This window comes from Lethenteron reissneri, chromosome 38 (genome assembly GCF_015708825.2).
Source record: "Lethenteron reissneri isolate LAM-NWPU_2019-01 chromosome 38, ASM1570882v1, whole genome shotgun sequence".
Taxonomy (NCBI): Eukaryota; Metazoa; Chordata; class Hyperoartia; order Petromyzontiformes; family Petromyzontidae; genus Lethenteron; species Lethenteron reissneri.
In genome coordinates, this window is record NC_083816.1 from 12,567,552 (window position 1) to 12,580,993 (window position 13,442).

The following is a 13,442-nucleotide window of genomic DNA, read 5'->3' on the forward strand; positions in this document are numbered from 1 at the left end:
GTCCGAGCAACACAGTGTCGTATCGAGCTTGTCACTCTCCGAACTCGTGTACACATGCAAACCCGTGTGTAGCAATTGCATGTGGGAGTCTGGTACTAATCAGTCTAAATATACAAACACTATTTGACTGTAAGGTAACATGCGAGTGTACGCTGTATCTGTGCTGAACTCCGTGGAGTTACGAGTCTCCAAGGGCGCCGACGGCTGCAGAGATGAGCACCCGCGCACGTCCCAGTCGGCGGCTGGCGCTGCCCCCCCCCCCCCCCACGGCCCTGGCGCTGGGCTCAAATCCTAGCAAGTACGGTGCCGGAAGCTGGCGTGGACCTCTTCTAGATATACTCAGCCTAAAAACAATATCGTACCATTTATACTGCACTGTAATTACCAGCACGAAGAAGACTGGGTATGGTGCAGACTTATACCCACTTATGTATCTTAAATGGTTCTTAATCGGTGCTTGCAAGCAGTGCTTAACACAAGTCTCGACAAAATGTGTATGTGGAGCTTGCATTGTCGGGCAAGTTCATGGATCTCCCTGCTGAAATACGGGGTGACATGAATGCAGAATTCAGATGAGAATCCATTTTAACGTTGGCGGTTTGTGTATTATAACTTTGTTTTAAACCTGGCCTATGGATGCACAAGAATTTGGAGAAACGCTGCCGCATGCAAATGACGGCATTGGTTATTCAGTGACCCAACATTCCAGGCACCTTTGCTCGGCAATGGCAGGAAAGTCCTGCTCCTAGCCACTCGCATTGGGACGCACACAACGCAGGGGAAGTAGCGCGTAGTCGTGCTGCTGCTGCTGTGTCCATACGCGTGTTGCACGTCAGTGGCTGGCGCTGAGCTCCCGAGCGGCACGACGACGGCGCATGTGACACGGAGACCTCGCGGAGACTCACGGCCACGTTGTGTGTCGAGAGGCGGTCAAACGCGTGAGCTACAGTCGATGCACTTTATTGAGCGCACATGCTCGGGTAACACGCGATCAGTCAGCACAATGTGATGTCAGTACTGGTCTTTAGTAAAATACCACAACCAGGAAACGACGATGTGAGCACCGGATTGAGTGTTTCTCGGCAGTGGCTAACGTCGCGTTTTGGCGCGTCGGTGTGTGCTGGACCAGATTTGTGTTAAATTATAATCACACACGCTCTACGGGGTACATCTCTTACTTTGCAGGGCAGCATCTTCAAAATCCAGAGAATGCGGTGTCCGCCCGTTGTTAAACAGCCAAAACAACAGCAGCTGCAGAACCGCAAGGACATTGATCTGCCGCACTTTGGACTCCGTATTTGAGCTTCCCAAGACGAGTCGATTGCGACCGCATAGAATAGAATTGGTTTAACACGTCGCCTTTCGCGACCAATATTATTGAGGTTTGTTGGGTTAGATCGCGGTAATATAAATGCATCGTTAAACCCGGTGAAACGTCGTACTCTGATTGTAAATGTTGTGGTTTTACTCCCCAACACACCGGTTAGTGCTGAACTAGTGACGAATTGGCACGTTCTGTTTACGTGACAAACCTTACGAGTTGGATGTGTCGGGTGGCGGCGGGTTTAACGACACATTTATATTTACGCGATCTAAGCCATTAAAAAATCTTATGGATAGAATATATTTGACCGCTCACTCAACATAGCATACATGTCAACATAGCATACATGTCAACATAGCACACATGTCAACCCATACGGTTTACCCACATTCGTGTACAGGAGAGTTCAGGTCCATACAGCCGTTACGAGCAACATGTTTTGTCTATTCTTTGGGTCTTTCGGTAAAGCCACGTAGAGGTAGAAGAAATAATTTAAAAAATATCACGACTTTTTGATCGAAATACAAGCAATCGTCATCACCTGTAACACATCGATTGAAATGTCGTGATATTTATTTTTTTATTTTTGTATATCTACGTGGCTTTACCGAAAGACCCAAAGAATATGAATTCCTGCAGTCACGAAAGCTTTGTCATGTTTTGTCTATTTGTGTTTCTCCCTTGTGATGAACGTTAAGATTTATAAGGGCACGGGTTGACCAATAAGGTCTGAACTGGTCTGTAACAAGTAGGCACTGATAAGGGGTTGACAGGTATGACCACGTGTTCTCAAACTGCTCATTTTACAGAGCACATAGGCAGCCGCACATTTCTGACTTGAGAAGCCGAGCATTCGGTTACACTGAAAGTCATTGCCAGATAATCTGATGATTGTTCTTCTTTTTATTTAAACATTTCAGAAATGCTGTTACATTTGAAATGTAACGCTACAGAAAACGACACTGACAAACTTAAAATTAAACGGATTTTTGCCTGTAAATGAAGGGGGCGATGAGACGAACAGAACAAAGCTTTTGTTAGTCATATGCTAGCACAGTCTGATTCTATCAATACAATAATTATGATACTGCTTAGAAAACTATCCAAATGGCAAAACGTGAAAGTGGAAATATATGCTTCGTATGACAACGCGAAGTTAGTTGAACACCAGCAATTGCCTGGCAAAACTCTTTAAATACCCATCGTGTTCCAATTATTCGATTGTGCTATCAGCATCACGTCACAAGGCAAATGAATTCATTATAATTCTCGGGTCGAGCATTACACCTCACCTTGTGTTAGAGAATGGCCTACAAAATGACAATGGTACGTAATGATCCACAAAAGGTGATGCATCTATTATCCGGCCTGCAGACAGCATTCATCACAAGGTAATGCGCCTAAATCTGTTCTGTATTCCTCAGCTGGAATATTCACCATGTCGTGAAACAATAACACCAACTATTATTCTGGGAGTTTTTTTTGTGGCGTCATTCGTGACCAGGCTAAGACCACCATCAACTCGCTGCAAGAGAACCCAGTCTGATCACGGGCAACTGGGGTCCACATTTGAAATCGGGATCTCAACGACCCGCGTTCGCTGCCATGACGTGGCCATTACGAATCGCCATGAGAAAACATCACCGCCGGTAGCAGGCACGCATTTGATGACCCATATCGAGGAATCCTTCTCAATCATTACCACATGCCCAGAAACACGATTTGCTGCACACATGTTGATAACATCAGCAACAGCGCCACGTGTTTCACCTTCCACATATTTACACTTTTCGTGTAAACAACTCGAGTTTCTCTTTCGCGTGAAACGACACCACAGTACCAGCTCAAAACATGCATTTTTATTCGTGCCGTCATCCGTCAACCGGTTATAGAATCATCGATGTTAAAATACCCTGATTAATCTCCATGAGTACAACTATCCAGAATCTACAATGCAGCATTTGTAAAAAATATAAGCGCAATACAACTGTACTCTTATTATTGCTCCGCTCGGTATCATCGCCTAGCTATTTGTCTGCTAACAGCAAACGTGCATCATAGCTCGTAGCAATGTGTAAGTGCCAGCGTCCAAGTCTCACTCCCATCCTACCATGGTTATCCAAGGTCATAAGATAAACTCCACTCCCATTAGCTAACGAATCCACCCCTGGTTTTTCGACAATACATTATCATCGTCACGCATTGTCCATTCAGAGGGATGGATGGCTTTTAACCCCCATCTCCAAGAAGCAGAGCAATGCGTTACAAGTCTTCAGCATAAAACTTCATTGTCCATCACCAGTACCTCCAGCCAGCCAACACGAGATGACACGGGGCGACATTTCATGCGGCAGCAGCAGCGGCAGGGGAGGAGGAGGAAGCGATTTAAAGACTCGCAGTGAAGGGGACCGCAGTGCCCGCTCATCAACGCTGCTGCGACGACGACATCTGGTACATCTGGCGCGAATGCAGTCGATATAGAATGAACAATAAGTTAAAGAAAGCAGAGAAGACTCGCACACGCGCGAGAAGCCGAAGGACCGGATTTGAGCAGTACATCAATAATAGCCTTTGATTCAAACATATTGCACATCCTTTGGCCTATGTATATGTACTACTACTGGTTTCACAGTCTTGGCTTAGCGGGTAGGCGGCGTAGCGAGCGAGGCCGCCGCTGCTGCCGCCACGCAGTGGCCAGGGACACGTGCAGTTTGTGGGGTGCAGAAGCACCACCACCACCACCAGGGCTGTTTGGTGTCCACCCACGCAGATAAATTCTGAGTTCCAGCTCTCTCTCCGTTTATAAACAGTAGCCTTGTGTGTATATCTCTCATTTGAATTACAAATCTCTCATGTATCGTTTAAATACATCACTTTTATATTACACAAATGTGATAACGTGCATCTCAGCTATAACTGAGAGCAGTGACAAATCTCGCCGTCTAATTCACAGCACTGATTTTGTTAAAACGTACCGACTGCTTATAACCGTGGAGGGCAACTTCACATGCCCGCTCGCCCACGGCTCTTCAAAACAGCAGTATGCAGCCATCGTTACGGTTTCTCTCAACACAATTCCCTTTCCAAGTGCAATCGAAATGTCTCCCACCACCAACCATCTTGCAACTTACAAACACCTTAAACCTGCATCACCTCCCCTTGAGTATATTTCACAATACTGCAAGATCACCTCTGTCTCACACACATCAAACTCTTTCCTCACATCGTCACCTATTGTATCTACTTCCTCAAATTAACCATCTGCTTTTTGTCATAAAGAAACCGCGTTTAAGACTTTTTGTAAAACTGCCTTACATTTTATTTATATTTCAAGAAAATTTACAACCAGAATTATGGATCAAACACATTTAAATTACAAAAAAATGTAAAAGCTCACTCTCACATTTTACTGAAGGGGCCTTACTCCATCCAGGTATTAAATCCTTGCTCATTTCAAATCTCAGGTTCTAAACATTCACCCAACTCAAGGCAGCTAAATACCACCAGCACTGGTGAGACCTAAACCCAATAAATTGGCTTTGGTCAAAAAGCATTGTCTGAAGAACAAGGGAACCAAGCAGATCATTGAAGCTTAGATTAAAGTCTCTACCTGCATGTCCGAACAGCAAATCAGACATCGCCACACCTGGCGAGTTTGCACCAATCAGGAGCTTCATAGCATCCCTTCCTTTTTCATCCTAAGAATCAAATTAATATTCAAATCAATATATTCAATAAAATATATATATACTGTACTTCAAGTTAAAGCCAAAATTGCTGAAACTTATCTCCATTGGCAGCCCTGAGCCAGTGGTAGTAATTCCACATTTCCATGGCGGTGGTCAGTCTACATAGGACAACCACTGTACCATATTCTATTTACATTGTCTGATATCTTTAAATAAATCTAACAAAGAGTTGACTGACTGAAAATGCACACACAAGTTTAACAGTTCACATTGATCTTGACTAACAATTTAAACCATCCTATAAATATAAAAATAACAACACCACACTTAATAGAACAGGGTCGTATTTACGACATGACAGTAACGAGGAGGGCATGTACATTCAGGGTGCTGCTTGCAAAGCCACTTCACAATTACCACCCGTTCTGTTATCATCATTAATAACTGTAGTAGTATTTGCTGCCAAATGTGACCATAAACATTGGTTTTGGCTGGGATACAGCTCAGTTGGCAGAAGAACTCCCCACAATGAGACAAGTTCAAATCCTGGACAGGGCCATCGCATTCCGTTACCATCCTCTGGGGTCGGTAACACGGACACCGCTTTGTTAGGCGGCACGATTTGGTGGTAGTGTCTAAATTACATTTTAATGTTGATATACTTGACCCCGCCACAGGAATGTGGAATTTCCATCACTGGCTCAGAATCAGCAGATGAAAAAATGTTGCTTAACAAAGTGATGGTGGTTGCTCAGAAGAGGGGACACTCCCTTTTGAGCCAGTCCTCTTGATATCCAAATACCAGGGGCTCCGTGCTGTACGAAGCGCTGTCCGTGCGAAGGGGCTCAGACACAAGGACCTGCTCACTGTGGATATTCAAGATCCCTTGGCTGCTCTTGAAGAAGAAAGAGCGCATGTGCCAACTCCACGTTCCAGGATAAAAGCAAATACTACAACACCACGTCATCAATACAAGTATCTGTCCCTGTCCAGTCTTCTTTAAATCGCTAACTCTCAACAGATTTGCTCTTCCCTTCAAGGGCGCTGCTTTATTTCTGCTGGGAGGAGATGCGCGCACCTCCACGAACACGTCCAGCATTCATATTTGCAAATAAATAAAGCCCACTCCCTCTCCACCATACACGCGAACGACTTCTGAATATCGGACGGCGAGACTGGCAGGGCGTGCGCAAGCAGAATGGTTTCTGTCAATGACACGAAGCACGAGACCACTGCAGGTCACGCAGAAGCCGCGCTTCCCACCCAGGAAGCCCTGGGAAAACTAAAAAGCCACTGGGCTAGATCTCATGAAAGCAGCAGAGACCGACTGCACGAGACGAAGTCATTGAAAATGACATGCACAGGTGCCACAACTTGAAGCCAGCAAAGGACAAGCTAAGGGCAATAGCTGCTAAGGCCATATCGGCTGCTGTCAAGTGGAAAGCACCAAAGTTTATATCGAATAAGTTCCTAGCAAATACGCACAACCACGAACGCATGTCACCCACCGCCGAGTCTGCTCACCCATAGGCAGAGTCACCGTGATACCCGGAGGTAGGCCAATGCTTGCAAGCGAGTCTTTAGGTTTGAAATGCAACGTGTAATTCAGTGCGTGTACTGTAGAATTCTCAGACGACGTAGGGTGTGTTTTTGTAATTTGAGTTGAAAGCAGAACGTATATTTTTTTAAGTCATAATAATAATGCGGTTATGGCTTTGCTCATAAAATGCGAGCCGTTGATGGTCATTTGGTTGATGGATGGAAGGAGGGGGCATTTCAATTGTTCTCTGCTTGAATAGAAAAATGTTGCGTGGATTTCATGTAGAGTACTGTGCTAACATCACGGGACGCAATTGGTATCGACTGCCTGTGAAGAATGACTTCTCATCATCATCATCACCATACCTCGTGAGGCTCCTTAACTGGGTGGTGAATCAACAGCGGCGGGACACCGTGGCCTGACTCGTCACCACCACAGGAATATTCCATAAGTAGTTCGGAAAGGAGAACATCCACCCAGATGGAGCGATGAAGAGAGCTTCAAATCTAGAGCGATGAAGAGAGCTCGTGTGCCGCTGCTCAGCGAATTGTTACATCGCATATCCGTGGGGGTTGGCGACGCCTTTGGGAAAACCTTCATCCAACAGTAGATTGACTGTCTGATAACGATGATTATGATGAATTATATTCCCTGGCAGTATAATTTATCAACCATCTACTTCGAGCAGGGAAATGACATCCACATCATTGTATCACGGTGCTTGACTTCAGTTGTGCCCCCAGAGTCCAATCGGTGACATCAAACTGAGCACTATCTGCTTGAGCTTCAGCAGTGGAGGCCCCATCCAACTCAGTCGCACCCATTCCAGGGACAAGGGGAAAGTACTTTGGAGTCAAGATATCGCTCTATTCCTTGTAAGCATTCACCCGCACATCGCCGTCCTTACAGCGTGTGGCTCAACTACAACGCTCCGCTCGGGCCTGTGTCTACACATAGAGACTCACTCGGTGAAGAGCGTTCTTGAGAGCCGATGTCACGAGTCAAATGTTAGCATGTCCACTGTAGGACTCACACTTCGCATACATTCACACACTCACTCACTTAGACACCGGTATAGATTGTCTCGGTAGGAAGAAGCAGAGGTCAGCGGCTATCTGCAAGCGGTAAACGTTGTAGATGATGCAAAGAAGCACAGAAGAGTTTCTGGGACAGGCCCACGGAGCCCACCAAACGACTTGCAACTTCACAGGATCACAGACATCGCAAGGTGAAGACGAAATGGTCGCTTATGTGGGCAAGCACACACAAAGACTCCCCGTACAATCGTGACAGACTGTTGGGGCAAGTTCCATTAGAGAGCAGCACCTATGAAGGCGGATGCAGCATAAGAGGGGGTGGTGTGGCTATCACCACACCCGGCCGCATTTGTCACCCCGGTAGTGATGTTTATACACCGCACCAGGTATTCACATAAGGTTGAGTTGACCGAGGTGAGGCCCCGGACCGGTTCAGATATTCGTCCTGAAGTTGGCCGTAAAAGGGAATGTAGCTCGGGTCTCGAGGTTCATAAGGCGGCATGATAACCGCTGCACTGCCGCTCTCCACGCACGCAGCAAGATAAAGATCCTCTGTTGAGCCTCATGAACTGCCAGGGCAATTGCGATTATCAAGCACTAAGGCCAGCAAAGCTTGCAAAGGTGTGGCAAGCGACATTCCTGGCCACCTTTGTTTCCTCTCGTTAACGTGGGCCACATAACACTAAGTATTAATTCTATGCCGAGTTCGCCAAAGGGGAAATTCAGGGCCAGAAATAGAACCTGGGTAACCAGGATCATAGTGCAGTGTGCTAACCACGAGGCCACCACTTCACATACAGACTCACACCAACAAACAAGCAGCTACCTGCATAAAAAAAAAGTCATCATTATTTGGAGTCAACACAGAAAATGTACCAAAAGCAAACAATCCGAAATTATAATAACACAAATAATTAATTTAATTAAAGCCTTCCAATAATTTTTACTCCTTAACAAAAAGCAAATGAACCTGTGAAAGTAACATTACCTGTATTCGTTCCGCATAAATAAAAACTTATTTTTTTTGGTGATTGTGATTATGTCATTTTACGCATTTGCTCATCATGACGTCACAGCCCCAACCCATGGAAGTCAGTGCAGGCCACAGAGACCACGTGGCCGCTCACGGGCGGTGGGCCTCGCGGGCCACTATGGCTCGAAAGGAAGGCCGACCCTCCCCACAGGGACGGCCTCCTCATCTCCTGTTCATCGACGCCGCCTCTTGAGGCCGCGTTCGTCAAATCGGCCGCCGAGTCGGTCCAATCCCACGGCGCGGTCGTTCCCACGGCGCGTGCGGGAGGGTGGCGGCCGCCGCTCAGGCGTGGGGCGGAGCGCCGCCGCCCGCCATTGCGTCCCGCAGGAGGCCGCGGTAGCGCGAGAACTTCTCCTCCACCCGCCGCACGTGCTCCCGCTCCTCGCGCTCCAGGATCCTCAGGAAGTTCTTGAGCTCCGGGATGGAGAACGCTTCCCACTACACACGCGGACGCACGCGCGTAACCGTTACGCGCGCCCGCAAAGCCGCGCGTGCGTGCAAAGAGTTCTGCGTGCGCCTGTATTCACGGGCGCACAATCGCGCGATCGCGCGCGTGCGCACACGAGCCATACAAGCGTTCACGTGCGCACATCTGCACGTGTGTGGGTTGGTGCTGGTGGGAAGCACAGAGACGGAAGCAGTACAGCACAGCAATGGATTTTTCTGCACTGTCCACCATGTAGCCCCTCGCAGCCAATGGTAACTCTCTCTGTCTGTGCAAGCTCGTCGGCCACCTGGGCACTCTCCAGGCTCACTCAATTCCTGCTCCTGCTTAGTTTCCCAGATCGGACGAGAGCGGACGCATTCCGTGTGATTTTTGTCATAGGCACACAACCAAAAGATAAAGATTCCCCGTGTAGCCTTAACAGACTGTTGGGGCAAGTGCTGTTAGCGAGCACCTATGAAGAGCGGATCGGCACAAGGGGAGGGGTGGCCAGCACCACGCCCGGCCACCTTAGTGATGTTAACACATTACAAAAGGTACTCATTTGAGGCCGAATCGACCTAGAGGAGGCCTACACCGTCACACGTGCACAACCCCACACAGGCATGCAAGCACAGTCACAGAATTTAACATTTAACTTAGATTTGTGTTCGTACATCATTTTTAAGTTGTCAAGTGACGCAGTTTTTGTGTTGGGTCCGATTGCTATTTGCTAAGCTGCTGTATTTGTATTGCTTTTGTAATTGTGAACCGAGGTGAACAAAGATGGGATAGTCTCTCCCACTCACAATAACTTCTCTGGTCTCGTTCTCTTGCAGCAGGAAGCTGAGCGCGTTGGGGTCGGGCCCGGCGAGCAGCCTCACCAGCAGCGGCCGCTCCGCGTCGCCCAGCTTGCGGTGGCAGCCTGCCAGACACAGAGCAGACGCAGCGCCGTGAGGCATCGCCGCACCCCCACCACGCTCGTTCGGCTCTTCCGAGCGTGCGAATGCAGCCGTGCGGGATGTGAAGCCAAAGGGACTGCGTCACAGTTTAATGCACTCAATGGAACAGGTCAGGTTCAGATAGGCAAGGAAGTTGTTTATTTAACATGATAGGCTAACACAGCCGATATCATGATTCATAATTCATTTTTGGGGAAAGTCAGGTAATGATCTGGCTAAATTTATGCCGTGAAACCCTCCACCATCCAATATAGCCACCACGCAAATGAAATGCCCACGTGTACAGCGTTCAACGTGTCAAGCGTCGTTTCAGCTCACCAAAAAGTTGAAGGAATGATTCTCAGCCAAATTTATCAATTGGATATGACGGGCCACTTGGAACTGCGTCAAGCATCTTCAGGTGAGCCACCAGCAAGTCGGAGCGACGCACGTGGAATATGCACCACACACTCCAACTTCCTGGACTTCACCTTTTTGGCCGGAGGTCACCAAGACATCGCGATCGCATCACATCTACATTACATCTACATTACATCTACGTCGCTCTTCGGCCGGTCTATCCCTCTGCAATCGCTGGCAGGGCTGTGCGGGACGCATGAAGGCGCCCGCCCGCCCGTCCGCGGCTCGGCATCGCAACGAGCGGCGGAACGAAGCCACTTGAGGCCGGCTCCACCGCCGTGTCTCCTGGCCGGCGCTCAGGAATGGCTGGCGTCTCCATGCAGCGGCGGCGTTCTCAGCCCGCGCTCCTTCCCTGCTCCCAGCCGCCTTCCTTAAATAGGCAACGTGCTGCCCAGCCAGCCGGCACCGCCAGCTGGCCGGCTGGGGGGTTCCCACCTGTCCTGGATTTTCCAGGACGCCAATAGTTTTGGGGTAGCTGCTGACCTAAGAAATATTGCAGTCTTCCCGGAGGAACTGAAAGTCCCGGTTGTTGTCAGTTGCATAACAATAACAACAATGATATTACGCCACTCTGGACAACGCGATTATTCGCAGTTACGTGGCCTTCTGTACCGTAACATATTCTCAATCCCATGATACGTGTACATTTTGTTGGTACCGCAGAGGTGGTAACCCTCACCAGCTGGTCAGGCAGGCAGCCAATCAGGCAGCTTTGGGAATAAGGAGCGTCCTTAGAAATCTGCGGCAGCCCTAAGTCCCAAAGGCAAACGAGGGTACCGGATAAGCGCCGTTCGACATTGTCCGCGTGTCTGATTGCAGCTGTGTGGGTAACGCAGCTTAGGTGCGTCTGATATTTCAAGGGGTCTGTTGACAGTGCCTGAAACGTGGACTTGAAAATGTGAGAAGGCTTTTCCACCACTTAATAATGAGCGCAAACTTGAAGCAGGAGATGATACTCACAATGGAAGACGCACCAACAGTGTTCATTATTCATCTGGTTCAGGTGGCATTGCAGGTAGAGCACTTGGCTCATATTTGGAAGGTGAAACGTTCATATGCAGTCGGGGACAAAATCAGCCCATCATCCTTCTATCGTTCGTAAACCAAGTACCACTTTGTGGAAAGTCAACAGTGGTCGTCCTACAGATAACACCACCGACTCAGGGCCATGACCACTGTGACATTTGAGCCGAGAGAGCCTTTCAATTTTACTTTTGACTCTTTCCTGGGCTAAGCCTCTTGAATGACCAGTTTTGGTGAAGGTATTTTCAACAAAAGCCTCCAACTCCCTGTGTGGAATTCTGCTGTTTAACCTTGATTTGTGGCAATGGCCCCTGGAGGTCATGCGCCGAATGGAAAACTATAAAAATCAGAGTTTCACATTTGGTACACATTTGATCAAACTTAAATTAGGTCACCGGTATTGTTGAGTTTTTTTTTTAAAATGTCCTACCATAAAATTGTCAATTACCATGAAATAAGATGACATTTAATCCCAAGCGACTCTGACACAATAAACACGTGGAAAGCATGACACGCCTGGTGGATCATGCAGATATCATGTTGTGCTTGAGACCTGGAACCTTTTGGGCTGTGAGGTGGCAGTACAGCAAGCAGGTTTCTTGCAGCAGTTTCGCTTGTAAAATTACTCGGTATAGAATTACCAAAATATCCCATCATCCATCCACGATTGATAAATGAGTACCCCTTAGCGTATTTTGTGTGGGGCACGTGTGCAGGGTGGCGGTGGGGGGCACCGAGACAGGGACTGGGGTGGCACCCAGCGGGGAAGACCGCGGGGTAGACCTCGAGCCAGACGGTTGAATTTTATTGAGCAGACCTCGAAGGTCAAATATGAACTGTACGACAGTTGTAGGATTTGGAAATAGGAAATAAGTGACGGCAATGTGTGGTAGCATCGGTGGCACTGGCCGTGATGACTTCTTGATCTCAAGGAGAATATCGCGTCGGAAAAAAATGTTGCGCACTTCAGGGAACGGCAGTGACCAGTCTCCCAAATTCGGTCAGCACTCTCTCTTCCCTTTCCCTAAAACTAAGATAATGAATCAGTGTCAACATCAGCAGTGGGAAGATAAAGCAGCTGGGCATAAATTGCACTGAACACCACCTGTACTGCCCTTCATAGCTGCTCGCAAACAGCCCTTGCCTGACAATCGATGAAGCTGGAAGCACTGCGTGCGTGCGTGAGTGCGTGTGTACACGTGGGCTTATTTGTCCACGCATGCTATGCCATTACGGACGGCTCATGTAATTAGTTACGATTCGTTAAGTCAAGGTGGTGTGATGCAGAGCGTTTAATCAGAGTCAAGGAAATTCTGAAAAGTATGCGCTCGGAATTCCAGATGCTCTTGCCATATGTGCAGCGTGGAAAAGACCGGGGGTTGGAAAAGACTGAAGTCATCAAGTATGCAGACTGATTAAAACTTACATAATTTTTTCCACAACCCCAGGAATAATACCACTCATAATAATTATGAAATACATGCATCAAGCTGCATTTGTATAAAAGATTTGGACTCAATTTTACATTGCACTTAACTCCGCAATTATCTACATCTACACAAAGCGCCGGCGCTTCAAAGGCTACCACAGAACCGTGGTGGAGTCGGCACGACGCCTCTGCCATTGTACAGCAACAGCAGCAGGCATCGTCACGTGACAAGGGCACACGCTCACATTCACAACCTCTCAATATTTTGGAATTATTTTTTTCAATCCACCGTGTTTCTCTTTTGCGTGATTTAAACTCTGAAGCCTTAAACGACGGGGAATGTGCTTAGCATGCCCTAAAACAACACTGTATGTGATAATTGGTTCTTTACCCTTCTATCTGGCAACAAAACTGACACCTTTTTGCAAGGAGTCATGTTTGCATAGACCGCAATACCTGCAGTCATAAATACAAACAAAAGACATAACTCTGATGATGTGCACTGTCCTTGAAGTTGATTGGTCCACACCCGAGACAGCTTTCCTTCGAGCCTAGTCTCATATGGGTTGGACCAGATGACGC

The 13,442-nt window shown here is 47.7% G+C and overlaps 1 protein-coding gene across 1 annotated transcript in view; it reads right to left on the reverse strand.

Moving 5' to 3' along the window:
• Window positions 1-944: 944 nt before the first annotated feature.
• LOC133351564 (ras association domain-containing protein 1-like) overlaps window positions 945-13,442 on the reverse strand; it is a 44,445-nt gene continuing 31,947 nt past the window's right edge. Inside the window, exons 6-7 of the mRNA XM_061566865.1 lie at window positions 9,857-9,972; window positions 945-9,061 (exon numbers count right to left, since the gene is read on the reverse strand). Coding sequence (XP_061422849.1) covers window positions 8,906-9,061; window positions 9,857-9,972 — 272 coding nt within the window. The 3' untranslated portion in view covers window positions 945-8,905. The remainder of the gene's footprint in view (window positions 9,062-9,856; window positions 9,973-13,442) is intronic.